The sequence below is a fragment of the Choloepus didactylus genome, chromosome 12 (assembly GCF_015220235.1).
Source record: "Choloepus didactylus isolate mChoDid1 chromosome 12, mChoDid1.pri, whole genome shotgun sequence".
NCBI classification, from domain to species: Eukaryota; Metazoa; Chordata; class Mammalia; order Pilosa; family Megalonychidae; genus Choloepus; species Choloepus didactylus.
The window spans coordinates 7,573,698-7,595,359 of NC_051318.1; the positions used below are offsets into that span (position 1 = coordinate 7,573,698).

The following is a 21,662-nucleotide window of genomic DNA, read 5'->3' on the forward strand; positions in this document are numbered from 1 at the left end:
GGGTCCATCAAGCCAGGGCTGCAGCTTTCCAGTGCCCTTCTACTCAGTGTTTCACAACTCCACTCAAGGGAGAGCAGATGAAGAAACAAGGGAAAAGTCGGAGAAACCGTTCACATGAATAAATCTCAGTTTTTAATACATTAAGAAAAAAGTAAAAAACAAAACAAAACAAAAACCAAAATCCACTACTTCCTATGACCACAGTGTGATATACCAGATTGCAATGTACTATTGATATCCTCTGCTGTTAAGAGGAAACAATCATGTTGGTTCTTTGCTGGTCAAGAGGGTGTGGGTGAAAAGTCTGTCATGAGCTGACATTCCTTTCCACCATGAGTGCCAACGATGCGCTCTGATCGTTGACTGTTGTGGTTCAGAAACCTGTATTTAAAGAGGCATTTCTCAGAGAGATCATGATTCAGTTGTTTTCTATAAATTGTAGTAAATGATCTTTCAGATATTTCAGAATATCTTTATAGCAGCATCCGGAAATTAGTTATAATTAACAGCTGTATCTAGGGTAACGTTAAAAAAAAAAAAAAAAATTCCAGGACCAGACTCCTGACTCCAGGATACTCCTGGAAAAACTGCTCCTTGGTGATCCAGCTGTGGTTTGTAAGGAAAGGCAGTTATTTTTGTTAGACCAAGCAAAATACGAGCAGGAAGACACTGCGTAAATGAGATTATGTGTCTCCGTGTTGCTGCTTGTTATGGGGGTGGAGAATGGACAGATATGGTGACAGTTAAAACTCCTCCTACTTTTTCCTGCCCATTACAGCATCTATTTAAACATTTAAGGAGGCTATGCTAATGGTAGGCTGCAGAATACTAGTACTCACGCTCGCTCCTGATTTTTCCCTTTGGTTGATTACAGAGAGAAACGGATGAGGGTGATGGTCTTTGCTTTGTGCCCCCTTCTGAAGAGATCATAGGCACCTCCTGCTTCCCAGGGCATCGTGTGGCACAGCCCAGCGGCCGTCGGCAGAGCTCACACCAACTGTGCCCTCCGCCTGTCACTGTGGCAACCCTCGTGCAAACTGTAAACGTGTGTCCAAGTGAAATCTTCACTGACCAGAAATCAAACCCACGATCAATAAGTATTTTGTCTTTTTTTTTTCAGTCTAAAGAAGTTCTGAACAGAATATCAACCAGGTTACGTCACAAAACCTTTAAATGTATTTACAGAGTGAATAAGTTACATAAACTTTGAATAAGTTTTCTGATGTGCAACAGGTTCACATGCACACATCTAACACTTGACAGCATTGGGTTTAAGGAGAGAACTTAAGAATGGCCTTTTACATATATATTACAAATCAAATATGACATTTCTTAAGCGACAAAGTGAGAACTTACATCTTACCTTTATGATTCTACTTTCAGCAATCCAAAAGGATCTTAAAATATGCATGCGTGACAGGTCAAGGCTTGGAATTTATACATGAATGTCTTTTTCTCCTACAAAATGGCAAAGTTAATTAAAATCAACACTCATCCTTCGATAATATAAATATGCTCATAAAAGCAACCTTCTGGTAAAAAGCAGCCAAGATCCTTAAAAAAAAGTCTATCTGGACCATTTCTGGTACTAGGGGCTTACTACAGACCCCTTGCAAAGAGACCCAGGGGCTCCAGGAACAGTAGCCTAGCAACACAAGGAAGTACTTCATAGCAGCTCCTTTCAGATACAGTAATTGTACTCAAATTACAGTGTACATTAACTTGTAATCCATTCACAACTCCTTTTTTGCCTACACAGGCTGTCAGCTTTTGACCGTCTTACCATTTTCAGTGGCCAGCTTCATTCTGCCTGCCCCTTTCTCAGCCCACCAAAATACGGGGGATTAAAAAAAGAAAAAGAGGAAAAAGAAAGGGAAAGAATGTACAAGTTCCCAAATACAAAATATTCTTTTCGTGAAGAAAACATTGCACTTTGGCCAATCTAAAACAGGTTCTAGAAAGGAAGGTATCGTTCGGTACGGTTGGCTTTGGTACGCAATGGGTGCTGCTTCTTCAGCAGTGCGTTGCATTTGCTCAGCAAAGCGGGCACCCATCAGCACGACGGACGGCACCTGTCCTCGCGTGTCCTGGGCCACCTGGGTGGTTGTGGTATTGCTACACGGTGGGGGTTCTGCCCTCCTCTTCAGAGAAAGTTCTGCAGGCAGCGAGAGGGAGAACAGTCTGACCAAGCCCTCGGAAGACAGAAAGGACACCAGACGACGTGGGCCCGGCCCGGCAGCACCCCCAGCCTGGAACCCCCGGGGGCCCAGAGGCTGCTGTCAGAGGCTGGTGCCAGACACGCTGGAGTCTGGGAGGAAAGCTGTGAGGACGCGGTAGCTCTGAGCTCGACGGATCATGTCGCGGATCTCCATGTTCAGCTCCATCAGCCTGGCGCAGATCTCCGTCAGGCTCTGGTTGGAGCCCACCAGCGCGTACGTGCCCGTCTGCCCCAGGCTTTGGTGGCGGAAATAAATATTCAGGAGCGTCTGCACCTCGTCATCGGCACTGCTCCCAAAGATGTCGTTGGGCCACAGGCTTCTGCAGTCAAAAAAGAATCGAGTTGCTTAGGGGCACCACTGGCCACAAAGCTGGGAGGTTCTGTGTCTTTGTTGGCATAAGGATATCGGTTTTGTGTTTTTAAAGTAGCTCTATGAAGCTATAATTCACATGCCATACAATTCACCCATTTAAATGATACAATTCAAGGGTTTTAGTATATTCAGAGTTGTGCAATCATAATAAATTTCAGAACACTGAATATTAGGACTTTTGATAAAAAGATCAGAATGGAATCTGATAATCTAAAAACACTTATCTTATGCCAACACAGCATCAAACGTAGGGGAAACACACACACGCACACACACACAAACAGGACACGGTCAAACAGTTTACAAATTACAGGGGGATATACTTGGAAATGTTTTGATCTTTTAGGGATGGCCAGAACTAACACCAATACTTCAAACATCTGAACTAGGAAATGCGAGTGTTTCTGGCACAGCAATGGGTCGAGACCCAAGAAGGAGAAGTCACAAGGTCGAGTTGTTCCTCCGAGGAGCGGGGCGGGTACCTGCACTCCCTGATCTGCTGCAGGGCTTTGCCGAGCTCGTTGCTCCGCAGGCACTCCAGCAGGGACTGGATGGCCGCCTCCGTGGAGGGGAAGGCTGGCCCAGCCCAGGCGCCCTCCAGGCACAGGGGGTCAGCCGCGATGGCTGCGGTGGCCTCTTTCAGGTTTTTCTTTAAGTCACTCAGTTCCCTGGACATATTCAGCAGCTGTCACAAAAAAATGTCTTTTTAACTGTATTTAGTTGCAGGTTGGATTCTCCATCCCAAAAGGAAAGAAATTTGATCATATGGGTGTCGGGTTAAGCGCAAGCTTAAAATCGGGGTAAGCCGAAATAGGACAGGTGACACTGTTCCATCTGGAGTGTGCGGGAGGTTGTGTGTACAGGGTAAGTTCATGGACTAACAGCTGGGATGCTCTTCTTACATAAAAGATCAAGACTTCACTTAAAAGGTTTCTGATTCAGTTAGAAGGGCAGAGAAGCAGAGAAAAAATGCACCCAAGAGCAGGCTTTGGAGTTGGGTACGTCTGCATCCAAATGCCAACTGAGATGGACAACGAGGCAAGTAAACAGACTTTTATGGGCCTCCATTTTCTCATCTGTAGATAGAAGCCTTTGCCTCCTCATCAGGCTGTTTTAGGGCTACTTTATTAAACGAGATCATGTGTGTGTCAAATGCTTAGCATAGTCTGGCATCAATGAATGCCACTGTAAATAAGGGACTCTGCTCTAACAATAGCCTCCTTTCTCATTGTTTATTCTTTGCCCTGGGAAAAGAGTGTAAGGAGATCTAGGAAAAATTTCAAAGTAAACTTATTATTAATGTTACAGAGGTAAGTGGGGTCTTCCTGCAAAATGATTGGAACCAAAGGTCCAGAGTTCTAAGAAGAGACTTATGCCACTTTTTAGTGCCCCTTCAAAATGTACAACTGTTTTGCAATTAGATTTCAGGAGAATTTTAAAAAGTCAGACATGAAAACAATGCTCCCCCCCGCCTTTGCAATGCACATTGATAAGCCTGTTTCCTCTGGAAAAGTGATTTACCCAACACCTTTATCTTTCCTTTTCATACCCGGGGCACTCACTGTACCTGCCACAGAACTGACGCTTAGAAGGACTGTTTTCTTCACCTAAATCCTATCTAACAGACTCCAGAACTAGGTTTAAAATTTACTGAGGAAATTCTTTTGAATGAGATATTAGAGTCTCTTGATTTTGTATATAGATTTTAAGTTTGAAAATGAGTTTCTCCTAAATTATTTTCAATCTGGGAAAGTTTTAAACACTGTACCAAAATATATAAACACGTGTGTATCCACGGCATGTCACACATAACCTACAAAAGCGAAATGTGAACAGCATGCTTTTTAATATGGCAAGTGACAATGAGTTGCATTTGCATGTCCTCTATTTCTTGAACAAAGATGCCCCCTGAAGAGTAAGGCAAGTACATTTTATTTTGACAAGGTAGGGAATAACAACTATCAACTGTTTCCTTGTTTACTCGATAATCTGTCATTCCTGGGAGGAAAACTGGTTTCTGAGCGTGAGCCTCACAAACAGAAGTCTAACTCAGGCCTCCCTTGAAATTAGCGTTGGAAAATATGCTTGAGTTACATACTATTTTCCCCTTTTAAAAAGCGAGTAGTAAATACCATAAAATCGTTGCCATCCCGGCCTCTTGCGGATCCTCCCTCTTGGCCCCCTCGGTCGTCTAACGAGGAGGCTTCGAGGGTCTCCTTCCGAGGTCCGCGGAGGTGTCGCCCACCGCCCCGGCGACCATCGAGGCGCCCCCGACTCAGATCCTCCCGGCCCCGTCTGCCCCCTGCCGCCCACCCCCAGTCTCAGCCCGCCGCCTCTGTCCCGAAAGGTTCTCCCATTTCCTCCCGCCCCTCTGTCCCTGGCGCTTCAGTCCGGCCAGCGCTCACCCCTCCGGGGCGCTCGGTCGCCTCCCAGCTGCTCCCCGTCCCCGCTCCGCCCTCCACGTGGAGACCGCAGTGCAGCAGACCCCGCCCGGCGCCTCGGCCTGTCGCCCCCTCCCGGGCTGCACGCCCGGCCCAGCAGCGCCGCCCCGCTCGTCCCGGCCTCCGCTCCCCGCCCGCCCCCGCCGGCCGCCGCCCCGGACCCGCCGCGGCCTCGGCCCGGCTCCCGCAGCTGCCCCGCAGCGCTCCCGCACGGGGGCTCGGCCTCGGCGCGCAGCGGGGGCAGCGCTCCCTCACTTCCAGCAAGGCTGTGGCTCACTCGGGAAGCAGGATCTTTAAATTATTTTACATTTTCTACATTTAAAAATATTACATGCCCTGGTGCCAGGCAGGGAATCGAAGGGATCACATAAACATTTCCTTCTGGTCGCAGGGTAAGGGCAAGGATGAGAAGCCAAAGGCAAGGAAGAAAAACCATAATGCGAGGAATGTTTGCAAACGAGGACGGCCAGACCGGCCCGGGGTGAGCTGGAGGCAGGCGCGGCCTCCGGGGCGCGGACTCGAGGGAGGCCCACCCCCGCTCCAGGGCGCGGACTCGAGGGAGGCCCCCTCCGCCCCCCCCACCCCCTACTCTTCCTCCAGGGTGCGGACTCGAGGTAGCCCTCCCCACCCCCGCTCCAGGGCGCGGACTCGAGGGAGGCCCCCTCCCCCCCGCTCCAGGGCGCGGACTCGAGGGAGCCCTCCCCGCAGGCAGGCCTGGCGCGTAGAGTCCCCGGCGCCTCCGTCGCCTCCCCTGGACCTGGTCCTGCACCAGGAAACGTCCTAAAAGTGTGACCAGAGATGCATCTGAGGCACTCATTTAAGATGGGCGCCTGAGGAAAACAATTCTGTGGGAATGAAATCACCGAATAATCTAGAGAACAAAAGACAGTGAGTCTGAGGGCAGGAGCGGGCAGGTGGTGGAGACTCACCTCGGGCACGGAGCTGGCTTCGTGCACCTGGCCGATGAGTTTGCAGTAGGACTGAAAAAGCAGCAGCAGCTGGAAGTGGAGCTTGTACAACCTCTGACACAGCTCCAGTTGCTAGGGAGAGAATCGACAGGGGCCGGAGCAGTTACTACGGAGCAGGTGCCCCGGCTCCTTCTGTACAAAGGAAATCTCAGTGGCGACAAATACATTTTTTTAAATTAAGGAAACATATCAGAAAACAAAATCCAGACAAATACCAATAAGACATTCACAGTAGAATACAGAATAAAATAGCTCCTGAGAGATGACCAATTAGAGAGGAATGGTGGTTATAAAGGAACCCAGTGAGCTGCCAAATTTCCGTTACATTTGCCAATTAAATGCTGCAAATTATAGTGGCGTGGCTGTCTTAATTTTTATAAGCTATAAAGTGTTTTAAAAATGAAGAATTTCTTTTTATTAAAAGTATATTTCAAAGGCAAGACGTTAAGTAGCCTTATAAGTGTTGCTTATAAACACATTTCTAAGTGTTACATTTATAAATTGAGCAGACGCTTGGGCTAGGGCCAGCACCCTGCTGCCGGCTCTGGCTGGTGGAGGGGACAGCCACGCATCCTAAGTGTGTGAACAGGAGTCACACGAGCCGCGAAGGTCACGCGCGAAGGTCACGTGATAGTCTGCCTCACTGGGCTTCCACTCAGCGCTCAACAAGTATTTCTGAATTCAGGAGATTTGAAAATGGGGCTAAAAATGCTTTTACATAGAGGAGAAATTATGGAAACATTCAACATTTTCTGTGGAAAGAGCATTAAAAAACAATCCAAGAAAATGGCCCTAGAGTCCCATAGATAGCTCCAGAATTTAAAATATTTTCATTTCCATATACTACGAGTGAAAAAGAACCACAAGTAATCCCAACGCCAGGGCTCCCGCTACCCTCTCAGCTGCGTCTGTGTGTTGTCCTCTGAACTTGGCCCAAGTTATTCCAAAGACGGGTTAGCTCCCGGCTAGTGAATGGGATTCTGGGAGAGGAAGGGAGCCGCCTCCACCAGACAGGATTTCATGGCTCAGCAGTGACCAGTGAACAGGGTTTGATATGTGGCTTACAGTAAACCCTTCACTGTTGAGATTGCAAATGGCGTTCAGTAAGGATAAACAGGCGCTTTCTTTTATTAATGGGTGGAGACTATCAAGAACTGGGCTCATAATTCAGAGGTTCTGACCCAACTGAAAAACTGTTCCTCAAATCAGTCTAAGAAGAGAAATTACAAGAATCTACATTTAGGCTTTAGAAACGATGTTATATTAATATTAACAGACTTTTGATGCTAATTTAAAAATGTTACCAAAATGCACGCTAATACTATGTCAAATGAAGTTTTTTTCTCCTTTCTCCCACCCTTGCCCTGACCCTTAGGGGAAAAAGTTTCTCAAATTTATTTGACCTCTCTGTCTGATAACCAGCCCAGATTTAAAGAAGTAGCTATATTCACTAATGAACCCAGCCTGAATCTTTGGTTATTTTAGTAACGCAATTTATTTAATGATTATTTAACAAACTTTTCTTTACAGAAACCTTTTAAGATGAATAACTGCCAGAGACACAGATAAAAAAATATTGTTCACAGACATAATGGCACCTTCACAATTTATCATGAAACCGAGCTATGAATACTCTGAATTTTCTAAATACCAGAGAATGGTAGTTCTTATTCAAAGTATCCCACCGATAAGATCAGAATTCATAGCAACATAGGTTTCTATTTTGGGACAAAAGCAGCCCAGAATGCTACTAGTAACTGCATGTTTTAATCTACCAAATAAAACAAAATGAAACATAAAAGGGAAAACATGCTAAGAGATATAATAGTAACAGTAAAAATAAGGTTTATTATGAGTCCATGTTTAGATGGACACAGAGTATGAAAGAACTTGAACTTACTGCAAGAGATTCCATTTGCTACCCAGCAAGCACGGCACGGGAAACAAAGGAAAGGAAAGAAAGTACAGGGTCAGTGGAATGCATGCAACAGAAAGCACGGCCCTCTTCCAAGAGCAGAGCTGTCAGCTGTGTTAGCTTGCTCGCCCCGACTTGATCCATGGCTGGAAATGTTGTACCCATTCAACATGCACAGCAGTCCAGTTAAAAACAAGCTCTAATGGGAAACATGTCACTGAAAAATAGAGTCTGTAATCTTTAGATTCTCTGATTAGTTGGTTTAGATTTTGTCAGTTTTAGAGACTAGAAGTCACAAACTTCCATTGCTTGAAGATTTTATAGGGTATAAATGTGGATATGTGAACACAGTAAAATTGTGAAGAGACCAATGGAGTAATATAGGATGTTTGAAGAACTATAGCCCCAAACACATTGTAATATTGCTTGACCTTAGTTAAGGCAGAGTCTTCAAAATATTGTTTCGTATCTACTAAACCATGAATATACATTTGCTATCTAGATGATTAACAATCTAAGTGGCATGTTCTTTACAGAGTCAGATTGCCTTCCACACTGAGAATATTTTATAGGACTGCTAGATACTGGAATTTCAAAGGACTCAACATTGTCTGCACACTCTCAAATGTGAGGTATAAGACAAATAATTTTCTTGCATTTTATTTTTTATTATTTTTAAAATAGAAAATTTCTAAAAGTAAGCCAGAACTGATGGTTAGTCTAAAATAATCTAAATTTGTAACTGGGCCATGTTTATCTATGTCCACAAGAGGATCATTTTTTGGTTTCTCCATATCATAAACATAGAATCAGTTTAAGGGAAGTTTGAGTAGGTGGGAAGAGATGACCACAACTTGGCTTAGAATATTATTTTGAAAATTGATTTGCCCATGCCTAATTATAGACTAATATATCTGCATTTTGAATTTTCAAAATGTTTAAGGACTTACCTAACTCAGTTTCTCATCCTTAACAACAACAACCCACATTTTAAAGCTCTTTCAATAAATTTCTGGGATATCATCAGTTTAACATATCATAGAGTAACATAAGATACAGTGCATAAGAACAAATAAAATGATTGGATTATTATTAATTGGTTTCTACAAAAATAATTAAAGGATTACCCCCACCCCTGCCACAGTCCTCCAATTCCAAGGAATTCCTCTTCTCTCACCTGTAGCTATTATCACCTGAGTCTGGCACACTGATGACTATCATATGATGTCCAATGAATAGAAGTCTGAATGTAGGTTACACAGCCTGAGGTATTTACTGTTTTCAAGATAACTCTGAACTAACTACATGTAGAGGTTTTATAACCAAACCATATGCACTGAAATCTGATGTCACACCAGAAAGGAGAACAGGCCAGAGCCTACATCTATGTCCACAGAATATCCATTGTGAAGAATTTGAGGAAAACTTTAAATTTGATCAAAAAGTTTAGTATGCATTTTAGGAAGGAACTACTTCTACCATGGAATTTACTTTTCAGAGGCGTGGAATGAAGCAAATGCTGAGTAAATTACGTGGTCTTGTGTGAAGAAGACTATCTTTTTACCATTTTCCAAAAGCAGGTTGTAATCCAAGAAGTTAACCAAATAAGTTAAAGTAAAATCTCTGTTCGATGGCGGTAAATGAAACCTTTCGACTCCAGTTTGGTGCTAGGGAACTTCCCTGCCAAGGAGTGTCTCCTTCTCAGCTCTTAGAGCGCAGCACAGTGTATTTCTGGGGAGATGGCCAGCTCTGATGAACACCAGTCTCAGAGTGTCCTTCCTAAACTCTCCTTTTTAGGTAGGCTAGTGCAAGCCGCCTCAATATTTATCTCAGAATTCTTTCCTGGTCCGCAGGCTTGGACCTGGTTTGCAATTTAGAGCTTTAAAGAGAGAGTGAAAAATGCCTTTTTAGGGGGCCATTTCAGGGAAACCGTTAAAACTTTTTTCCTGTGCTAATGTTTTCCTGCGTCCGGTTTTTAAAAATCACCCCCATCATTATAAACTTTGATATATTTCAGTGGCTTCAGGTTCTTTTGAAGAGCGTGGTGGGAAAGTCACTGCTTCATTTGGACACAAGGATTTTCTTCAGGCAGGCCTGTTCCTGTGCTCCTGGTATGGCTGGATTTAGAAATCTGATTTAGAGGAAAGTTTTCTCAAAGTGAGAAAAAAAGATCAAGAAGCCAACTTCTTGCTGACCACGGGCAAAGGAAGCTTAAAAAGCCCAGAACAGCCTAATTCTTGTGGATGAATAGCAGCACAACCATATCTTGTTTCTCAGTCTTCTGCTCTCTGATGGGTCCTATGTTTGTAACATAATGAGTCAGTGAATACCTACCTAAGAAAGTTCCAACACGACACAAGATGAGCCACGGTAGAGGCTATTATTCTTACATTTAATCTCTTAAAGTCATTGGTTTAAACTAAACAGGATAAAATTTAGATAATCTGGCCTAATGACATGGCTTTTCTGTTCCACAACACATTTATGCATCTACTCTCCTAGGCAGGAATGAACAATGTGTCCTTCAGCAGGCATTTCCTTAGTTAATTTAGAGAAGAGGATTCCTAATAGAAGGAAGATGCATTGACTGTACCCGAAGGCTGATGTTTAATATCTTCCCAATGAACTAGAGAAAAAAATCTCATCTTGTTCAACATTTTTTATCAACTCGTATGAGACAGGCTTCTCGTTCATGGATTATGCAGGGACAGCAAATATGTAACTGAGAGGGTGAACATCCAAAAAGACTGTAATGGTCAGAATGAGGATCTGAATATAATAAGTTGAAATGTAGGAGGGCTGAATGTCAATTACTGCACTTGAGTCCAAAAAACGTTAAGCATTCAAGTAGGTGCTAGGAATATCTCTTAAATTATAAATGTGTCAACTAAAATCTCTTGTAACAAATGAAGTGGAACCTTCTCCAGCTTTCCGAGGGTCAGCTCTGCAGAACTGGGGAGATGATCTGTGTTAACTAGTTTTAGGGCCCAGAGTGAAGCCACTGCCTGGAGAACTCAGAGCTGAGCTATCTAGAGACTTTGTTCCCTAATCTGCATTTATATGAACTTAAACCACCTAATTGAAGTCACTCCAGAATGAATTCCATGAGAGGTGGAGAGATCAACAGAATCCCAAATCCTTAATTAGAAGTGCTGGTTCTAAGTTCTGAAGAGATTTTCTCTCTTCCTGATGTGTGTGGGCTGAGAAAACACCTGTAAAACAGTCTACAACTGATTCCACGAGACACATGCAAATCACACTCCCTGTTTCTGTCCTATTTACTCTCTGCTGTGTTATTTTAGGAGAATTGATACCATAATCACCAAGAAGCCTAAATCATATACTAATCTTCTCTGTGTTTTTGAAAACTTTAATACTTTCCCAAGTATTAAAACCACTTTTCTTAGAAACAGTGTTTCACTGTTTCATTCAGGCACTGAAAGCACTCCTCCAGCATGTCCCTCTGTCAGGAAGCTAAGCAGACAGGTGCCTGCATAGTTTATACATAAAAAAGTTTCTCACATCTGCAAAAAAAAAAAAAATGCTCTCCCCATTTGTCTTGAAACACACAACCCTCTTTTGTAGCTTTCATTTCTCATTTTGGTATTTAGGTGCAGAGACATGCTTTCCTACTATAAGAAGGACAGTCTGAGCACGGTGATGGCTGGTACCAGATCCTGCCTCGAGTGCAGGAAGTCAACAGGCCGCAGGGCCCGTGGAGAACGGTTCACGTGCAGCAACTGATATCGAGCTCCAGCTGATGGCTGCCACTGAGGAAGGCAGGCCCAGCGTTGCTAGATCATCTTCATTAGAGATGCCAGAGATCCAGTTTTGGGTGTGTGTGTGTGGGGGAAAGGGGGGCTTCTAATTTTTAGATGTAGAGTCAATTAAAAAATCATTGTGCAAGCTTAATAAAAACTGTGCGAGCTTAATAAAACACGTCTATGAATTGGTTACAGCTTACAGGCCACCGCCACGTAACTTCTCTTCATTGTATTGATGGCTACGGCTTCATGTTGAAGGAGTAGAAGAGAAATTGGAAAACAAAGATTCAACACCCAGAAACAAGTTTGTTATAGTCTCTTTGACAAACAATTTTGCTGCAATCCTCACCATGTCACTTGCTAAGGGTGGCTACAAATCAGCTGTTGGCAGAAACCAGAGCAAACTGCATAGGGCTTGGGGGGTAAGAAGACTTCTGATTCCTGTCTGTACACTGTCGTTACCTCTGACCGAGGGATAGCTCCAACTGTTCAAGAGCTTGATTTGCTAGATTTAGGAAGGTGGGTACTAACCCTTTCATAGGACACACGTCTCTGAAATAGATATTTCACAATTTACATCCAGACATAGATTCTGCAAGTTACAAGTTCATTTCCTGGTTCCATTCCACTGGTCCCCATGCAGGGGGTTCTCAGGATAATTGGCCACATCAGATTATTCCAGAAGACAGAGGACCTGACTTAAAAAAGGGAGTTGAAGAGAATCACTTGAAGGTAGGTAGTACTCCAAGGTCAAATATTAGTTGGCTTTTGCTTTGGGATGGAAGTCAAATGGTAGCTCTCATCAGCAAAATTGTTTCTCCACTGACTCTGAACATAAGATTGATATTTAAATGGAGTGACGCCACCATTTCTCCTCCAAGACCGCCGTGAGTGTGTACAGCTTTCTTACTGATTTGCTCTCATAGCCCGTTTTCTGCCTTGTGTGTTGCCCAGGATGGGAACTACATATTCCTAATTTTCCACTCCCCACCGGGCCTTGCCATGCCTCAAATGCAGCAGTAGTTCAATCAAGGCTGAGAGAATTAGAAGAATGTGTGGGAGCCGAATGCCCAGCGGCCACAGTACTTTAATTTTACCAAATTAAAACAGAGAATTTAAGCAAGTATCCAGATAATTTAAACAAGTCATGCAGCCTTCTCTGACTTAGGAGGGGAGTCAACTGTCTCTTTAGGAGGCATTCAATTTACCTTCTGGACCAGCCTCAGACCCCAGAATTGTCACATACATAGGGCCATAAACCTCTTCCTCAAGACGTGTTCTATGCCTGAGTTCTCTGGTCACCAGTGAGTACCAGCTGCTCAGAAAAGTTCTGAAACATTGAGCTAATACCAATGATGGGGCCACAGCCTGGTTGGTTTTGCCAAACCTTCAGAAACACCAGACTTAGCATTTGCCCTTCCATCAATCCTTTCCTAACAAATCCCATCCTCGCTCGTCATTCCTCAGTGTTTCATGCAGATTCCTAAAACCATATTAGTCATTTAGATGTATGCTAGAAATTATTCTCTAGCTTTTTCCTATGTGCACATTTTGCTTCCAAAACTAAATTAGAGAAAATGTGGGCATGTTACCTGCAAAACTAGAGCAGCCCCTACCTCAAAGGATTGTTGAAAGGGATCAAATGAGCTTTTTAATGTATATTGCTTGAAAACATTAATTCCTTCTTTCCACTTTTGTATTCTTAAGTCTTAATTAAACGTCAAAAAAGTTGCCATGTATAAATAAATAAATAAATGAATAGATGAACTCTATTTTCTTAATCCTTGGATTTAGTAAAAACACAAGTCAAAAGATGGGGAGGAACAAGTTCTGCAAAATAGAAGCAAGGAAAGATACAGGTGGGTGAGGTGGAAACAAGAAAGAATAAATAAGTAGGAAGCAAGAAGTAGAGGCAAAAACAAGGGAAAGCTTGGTTCAGGGAGGATGGAGAAATCCAGGGGGGAAAAAAAAACAAAAGGAAACAACTAAACAAAGAAAAATAACTCAACAGAAATAAACTAAAACCACGAGAGAATCACATATTTTTAAACTGGAATGTTTGGGAAATAGGGTATTTAACTAGACTTTCTGGTTATCTCAGGGTTAACCAGGAAACCGTAAACAAACAAACAAATAATAGACCTGGTTCCAATCCTTCTTCGGGAAAATCTGCAAAGTATTAATGCACTCTCCTGATTGAATTTTCATTATAGAGAATAGAATAGAATTTGATGATTGAGGGTAAATATTTAGATAGCTAATTAGTTTTATATACCACCATACAAACTACAATGTGAACTGGACTAGGTTAGTGCAAATTCTAAGTCATAACCTGGTAGCTGTTTTCTGGACAAAATTTCTACTGTGAGGCTGAACTTCTGTAATTTTCCTAAATCTCTCAGAAAGCTAGCAGACAAAAAAAAAAAAAAAATGAGGAACAGTTGAGCATTCAGCTGATTCATAATCTGGCTTCAGAATGTAGTAGAGAAGGAGGTGGGCCTGGAATCAGAAGATGGGAGGGCTACGGTGTGGCCATGAAAACTGAAACTGATAATATATGTATTTTTAATATATTGACCCTCCTTGGTTACTTCTTCCGGAGTATTTCAGTGAAAATCAGAGTCTCAAGTTCTCTGAGGCTCACACCGCAGAGCAATATGCAGAGACTGATGGAATTGCTAGGTTAGTGCACCGACTTCATTGCAATTTTGAGCTGCACAATGAACTACACATTGTTTAAAAGAGCAGTAGAGAGTGTTATGTAATGTCATTAAAACACATATTTTAAAATATAATATAAATAAACCAATTCTTATGTATTTTTGCCCACGTTTCCAGACTTTGTGGCCAAGCTCTCACTTCTCAGCCACGTAGCCTCGGATAAGGCAAGCTTCGGTTTCCTCACCTTTAATATGCTATCTAGATCTTTCTCAGCCTTGTCGTTTGCTTGTTCAGTCTCTGCTCTCTTCACTAAAACTTATCCAGAGGTTCACTCAAAGATGACATGCAGAGTTACTCTCAAATTTCTTCTATAACGTTGTAATTGAACCACGGTTACTCAGTGGAAAATTTTTACCCCAAATTTAATTTGGTTCTTTCCACTCCCGTAAAGCCCTGCTTCTAACCCAGGAAGATGACTCCTGATTTCTGGAGTGTGCACCATCTGAAATGCTCTTCCACTAGTGATGGGGTAATTCTGAGTAACACCTTCTCCCCGCTACCCTCTACAGCAGCCTCCTATTTCAGTCTGCTTCTGTAGTAGGGCCTGAGAGCCCCAATCTAATCCCATGGCCCTGTTAAAACTTTGCAGTTCTTACCACTGCTGCCAAGATAAACACCCAAGCCCTGCACGGGCCGACTTTTGCCAGCCTCTTCAGACCCTTCTCAAATTTTCTCCATGTTGCCTTCTGCACGCCAGCAGCCATGGGCTCGCTTCAGTTCTCACGAGGGGCTGGTTCTCTCCTGCCTCGGGGTCTTTACACAGGCTTTCTTCCTGCCCCTCTTTACTTCAGGAACTCGGAGCTTAGAGTTTAGATCTCAGCTTCATGGACTTCCACAGAGAAGCCATCCCAGAATACCCTTCCCATTTGATCAGGTTCCCTTGCTATCTGCTCTTTCCTTTCCTTCATGGTGCTCATCGCAGGTAACACATGAATGATTTTTGATTGCACCTTTCTCCCTAACAAGACCTCAGCTCCCACGTCTACTGTACACTATTGCATCTACTGTTCACTATCGCATCTACTGTTCACTGTTGCATCTACCGCGTGGGCCACAGAGAAGGCTCTCAGCACACAGCTGTGGAATGAACGATTTTAATCCATTCACACTCTTCTCCCTGATTTCTTTTACGATAGCATATCTTTACAAGCTAGCAAGCCCAAGGTGTGTACTCAAAGCAACTTTAAATGAGGAAATCTGCTTTAGAGCGATTGGTGAAAGATCGAGAAAGACTTCCTTCATTGAAGGAACTAAGTGCTTCAGTGAAGAATTAATGAAATTTCGTTTTGTCTTCTGAATCAAGAACATATTTATTAGGAAGTAATTAGTATAGTTAGACAGAGTCCAGCAACATAATAGGTTATTTTTACACCTCTACTTTTCCCAAAAGAAGAAAAAATAACCCCAAGTCACACCAGTGCACAGCCATGCTTGTCTTGAGTGTCACTCTGCCTTACTCTATTGGTTTCATGAGAATGTCTGAAGGGGTGACTCACTGCCTCTTCCTTTCTCAAGTTCCAGCTTCTTGGGCAGGTCACAATCAACACACAGCGTCAGCGCACAGAGGAGACACAATCTAACAGGCTTTTATTACCTTTTCTTCCGAGTCCCCTGGCTGACAGGTAATTACTCCATCTCTTGATCCTCCTGCAAATGTTGCCTTACAATTTGCAAGCCACTGTTGTCAGAGAAAGAGACACATACACAAGTCAACTCAGTGCTGTCCTGAGAACATTCTTAACATCAGTTCCATGAGGGAAAACTTATTAAGCCCCCAATCACAGTAAAATAAAATTTCCCTCTAGTGACTTTTGGAAAAGATCTGATTTTTTTCTTTTCTTTTTTTTTTTAAGATTAATTGTTTGAAATGAAACGTCTGTTTATGTAGGCTCAAGGATAGTCATTTAAAAATATAATTTCAACATTGTAATAAATCACCCCCTGGAACAGGTTTCTCCAGACCATTCATGATTTACTTATTCATTAAAACAAATTTGCACTAGGTTAGAAACCTCTTATATGATTGAGATTAGAAGATAGGACCAGCTGAATGATTTCAAACTTTTACGTTATATTGTCATATTTGGTTCCTTGCTCACGGCACACACTTCCTGTTGCAATGACGTCTATGGGGCAGGTCCTCCTCACTGTAAGAAAAGCTATTATCATAATAGTAGCTATGCCTGTCTTAAGCCTCTGAGACAGAAACTAACACAGATGTGCAAAGAAACCTTTGGGCAGAAACAACTAGCACTGAAATTCACACCTGACATGAAAAGACTGGCTTGTTCATCAACCAGAATGAAAGGATTATTTTTCTAGCTGACAACTGAGAAGCAGGAACACAGTGACTGGTAAAGAGCTACAGGAGCAGAAGACAAACAAGCCATTAAGGAAGAAAAGCAGAACTCGTGCCCTCAGGCAGGACACGAGAAGACCAGTCATGACAGCCATAATAAACAATAACACACCAGCTTTACAGTGAACAGGTCCAGTGTGCGAGGCACTGCTGGGCCTTTTACAGGTGAGGTTCTATTTTTCAGGCAACACTGTATTGTGGCTAGGAACAGGGACCTTTGACTCTCACAGACCTGGGTTTGAATCCTTCTCTCCCACTTCCCAGCTGATGAGGATAATGCCAGTGACTCATGGGGTAGCTGTAGACATTAAGTGAGATGATGTGTGTAAAACTCTTAGGGGGTTGAGGGAGCCATAGAGAGAATGCAGCAAACGGCAGCACCTTTGACCATCATAACTATTATATTCCTACAACAACCCTGCATATTGTTATTATCACTCTCTTACAGATGGGGAATCTGAGATGAGGGGGAAGTCACTCACCCCAGGGTCCCTGACCTTAAATAATTGGGATTTAACTCAAGTCCATCTGACTTCAAAACCCATGTTCACGCGAGTGCTCAAAAAATATTCTCCTTATTGGACCACGTGAGTTCTCTGGGCCTCAAACTGTGCTGTGTTGGAAATCAGGGATTTAAGTGGAGGCTTCTAGAGCGTTTTTGTCTCTTAACATTTTCAATGTAGCAAAGAGCAGGAGTCAAGGCCAACAGAAGCCAACAAGCCACTGGGACAGGAGGAGCGGCTACCAAGAGTGGTTAAGAGGAGGAGAGAGATGAGACCCACCATCATTAATTTTTGGGGTGGCTACTACTGGAAGTAAGTAATCAGCAATTTCAAATCTCTGAATAAAAGTTATGACATTGACAAAGCAACCTCTCAAGCAGATGCCTACTTTTTCTAATATCTTGGTTTCTTTTCTTGTAGCTATCACTTGAATAATCAATACTCTGACAGCTCTGCCACTGTTCAACTGGAATTTGAATCCCTATCGAGGAAAAGATGAAATCTGTCTTCTTCCCAAAGGGCCTGTCTGAGGTTGGTCCCAGCTCCTCCCAAGAGCCCATAGTGATTGGGTTCAATCGGTTTTAACCGAGTGTATCTGCACAGAAAAACAAAAACTTACCGAGAGAGTGGCCTCTTTTCTGTTGTTGTAGGTATCCAAGTATTCTTGCAGTTCCAAAACACTGAACTTGAGCTTGTCCAGAAGTCCACAAGAAAGGAGCTAAAGACAGGAAAATAATTTCTACTAAAATAACTGGAGAGAAACACCAACAGAAAGGCACAGCAACACAGATAGAAAAGAGAAGTATCTTTAGAAGTAACATGAAGGGACGGCAATGGCATCCATTTCAATAGCTGCAATATTTTTCATTTTGCTTCACTATCAGCAGCAGTTATAACTGAATACTAGTTTGCTAATCCAAGCATGCCATGAAAATATTAATTTTTCCATATTAGTATAGACGGACAAGCCTTAACAACTACCCATAAAGCCCACGTTAATACATCTCTATTTAGTCATGAACTCTAGTAGCGTCATGCAATAAGACTCCATGTAGTGTGGAAACAGACCTCAAAGAGACTTTCAAGCTTATTCTGTATTTAGTCAACAATTCAAACAATTTAAAACAGAATGATTTCTCATATTATAGTTTTTGCTGCAAGAGAGCCAACCACCGATGAAGTTCTGAAAGACCTGATTCTTTTCAGAGACTGAAAATCAAAGCACATTCTCCTTGGTTCTAAACCTTGCTAATTATTCAGCAAATATGATGGTCTATAACCTGCATGGGGGATTGAAAAAAGGTACCACACACCCTGCCCTCCAGGAACTAGTTGGATTTGCAGAGTTAGTTATAGTCATAAAGTCATGATTCAACATTAGGATACAGGCTATTTTAATCATCCTTTAAACTCATCTTCTACTGTTCAGGCACTGGGTTCTCCAATGATTTCGCAGCCTCAAGGTCAAAGACAAAGTCATAAGGCAGAGGTGCCAAGGACGTGGAGGGGACAGAATGGGTGTTTTCCTTCTGCTTCTCTGAAATGACTATGCCTTGGTCTGGGCTGGCAATGTGCAGAAACTACTCTGCCAGCTCAGAAACCCAGGAACCTTTGGGAGTCCCGTCACAACACAGTGCTGCTCACAAACACGCAAGGTGTCTTCAAAGCTAAACGCTGTCAGAGCGGGCCTGGGGACGCTCACCGTTTCGGCATCCACAAAAAGCGTAGGGCATTCCGAGCAGGAGGTGAGCATCTGGGAAGAGCTGACGAACTTGGACCCGATTCCCCGGAGGTTGTCTCCGAGGTAGCTGGCGGCATCACAGGTTAGGAAGCAGAACCTTTTCTGAATATTCTGCAAGGCAAAATAATCACCGTCTGTAAAGGCCAGGTTTTAACTTACTTATCAGAAAAAACAATTTTTCTAATCTCAACTATCCAATGAGCCTGGGTCCTTGGGGTACGGGGTACAGAAGGGGCAGATTGAGTGTTTGCCTCCAATCAACTCAAGAGTCATCCAGGGTGCACAAAGTTTGTTCCTGAAATGTCATTTCTCAATGAGTGGAGGCTCGTGCCATCGTTTTAATGAACGTGGCATTTCTTTCTGCTGATGGGCAGGGCTGGTGGGCAGCTTGAGTCTTCCTGGCTGGTTGTCCCGATCAGTGAGAAGTTACTGAGATTACATCAATGTGGGTGAGATGAAAAAGGTTGAGACGTAACTCTTTCCTGTTTCCCCAGATTAGAGCTGCCAGAGAAGGAGCACTGAAACAGTGGCATCTTGAGCCTTTGAGCAACAAATGACAGTAACTGCTCCCTGGGACCTCTTCTAATAGCTTCCTTTCATAGCATGTCTGATCAGGAGCCTCTAATGTACCAAACGCTGTCCTAGAGCTTTACATACATCGACTCATTACTCTCACAACAAGAAGAAAGAGAGGTTCAGGGAGGTTCAATGACCCTTGAAAGGTCATTAACCAGAAGCAGGAGAGTAAGGGTCAGTCTGATGCCAACTCCACATTCCTTTCATGCACCTAAAAGCTGCCCCAAAGCTTCTGCTCCTCCCACTCTGTTTGAAAGGCAATTTATAATTAGAAAGATTCCAACTCACATGCCTATGTCATTGAGAAAGTTTGTATCTCAATGAAAATTCTGTCATTGAGAAAGTTTTTAAACTTTCGGCACACCCCATCTTTAACAAAAAGAACAAAATGTTTAATAAAAAATCATTCCAATTCTAGGTATTGGCTTTGTGGAAACTCTGTAGAACACGGTAGAACCTAATCCATGCAAAACACTATCTGCACTGTCATGGGGAAATTAATGTGTCTCTGAAATGACTGCAGATTCTTTATAAGTTACTTCAGAAAGAAGCCAACTGTGTTGCATATTATTTGTTTATTTAATATATGTGAGAATCTTGGTAGAATGACTAATGCACATACATCTCTACGGTGCTCGGTTAGTTTTAGGTGCAATTAAATTACATGCCAAAAAGCGACAAAATGTTAGTGCAGAAAGGAACCTGACGGCTGAGATGCTGGGTCTAGCAACACACATCTACTTGGGAGGCAGAGCTGGGAGGAGTTTCCGGTCTCCCAGACAGGGGGGGAGGGTTTGACTTCTTATCTAAGGACAAGGCAAGATCTGGGTTTCTTATAAGTCATACTGAGACAGCTAGATCTGTCTGGGAACTTCAGAGCAGGCAATATTTAGGGAGTATCAACCTGCCAGTTTCTTTCCATTTTTTCCTTATATTATTAGTGGTAGTTCTGTTTTGTGGGTTATTAAATATAAAGATTAGATAAATGCTGAAAGAAAAGCATTTTAACTATAGGAAAACAGAAACTTGAAAGAAAGCAGGATGAAAATAAGAGACACCCATAATCTCATTACCCTGAGAACATCATGATGAAACTCCAGTGTATGATCTTCACCACCTTCAATGCTTTTAAAAAGGAACACTACCTTACATAGCATTTTTAAAAACCAGTTTTCACTCAGACCGTATTGTAACCCCTTTCCGTGCCACTGCTTGCCCTCTACCGGCCGGGCGTGGCGCCACGGCCCTCTGCACAGAGGCCGCTGGTTTCTGGTTTGTGCAGTTGCCATCTGGGACGCTGCTCACACAGGAGATGCAGAGTGACCTTTGTCGGGTCCTCTGTTCAGAAGCAACTCGGGGGCGTTGCTGCGGCTGGAATGTTTAAAGCCCTCAGTGGGGAAAAAGACACAAGAGGAAGAAAGGAGAACAAAGAAGAAAAGGGAGTCCGAGGACAGGTCTCGGAGGGAGGACGAGGCGGGGGTGGAGAGACCCGACAGGCGGCCCGCGGGGGTCCTCGGCCCAGCCGCCCGGGTGGGGGCCCTCAGGACAGCCAGGGCGGCAGGCGGGAGGGGCGCGGCCTGCAGCTGGGACCGGTCTCGCGACGCCCCCCCCGGGAAGGCGGGACGAAGCCTGGGGGCTCTAGGGGCGCGTGGGGGAGGAAACGGCGCCCCCCAGGACCACACCGCAAGCCGCCCGGCGTCAGCGCGCCGGCTCCGCACCTTGAACAGCGAGGAGAAGACGTGGAAGGTGTAGACGGCGCAGGAGCCGTCCGCGTCGCACATGAGCTGGCTGATGTGGCTGCGCCAGGCCTCCTCGGCGTCGTCGCAGGCCGCGGGCTGAAAGGCCGCCAGGATGGCCGAGAGGAAGGGCGAGGGCGGTGGGGACGCGCCCCGGTCCCCGTCCCCAGAGCTGGGAAGGATGGAAACGACCGAGTCACGACGTGCTCCTTCACCCCGAGCTAAAATCCCAGCCCTGAGTCAGCTCACGGGAAACGTCTGCCCGTCCTTCCCTCTGAGCGTGCCGGGGCCCGGCTTTCACTCAGAGCGCTCCGCCATTCTCTTTCGATTCTGGGAAACGGAATTTT

General features: G+C 43.9%; 1 protein-coding gene across 6 annotated transcripts in view; it reads right to left on the minus strand.

The window, feature by feature from the left end:
• Positions 1-109: 109 nt before the first annotated feature.
• The window catches only part of FRY (FRY microtubule binding protein), a 432,465-nt gene continuing 410,912 nt past the window's right edge, over positions 110-21,662 (minus strand). For 4 of the 6 annotated variants that reach the window (XM_037799978.1, XM_037799979.1, XM_037799974.1 and 1 more), the window contains 8 exons: positions 21,298-21,487; positions 18,965-19,114; positions 17,882-17,980; positions 15,995-16,078; positions 7,901-7,918; positions 5,962-6,072; positions 3,074-3,276; positions 110-2,538 (listed from right to left, as the gene is read on the minus strand). In XM_037799978.1, the coding sequence (XP_037655906.1) occupies positions 2,280-2,538; positions 3,074-3,276; positions 5,962-6,072; positions 7,901-7,918; positions 15,995-16,078; positions 17,882-17,980; positions 18,965-19,114; positions 21,298-21,487 (1,114 nt within the window). In that variant the 3' untranslated portion in view covers positions 110-2,279. The remainder of the gene's footprint in view (positions 2,539-3,073; positions 3,277-5,961; positions 6,073-7,900; positions 7,919-15,994; positions 16,079-17,881; positions 17,981-18,964; positions 19,115-21,297; positions 21,488-21,662) is intronic. The other 2 variants (XM_037799976.1, XM_037799977.1) reach the window with 2 other exon arrangements.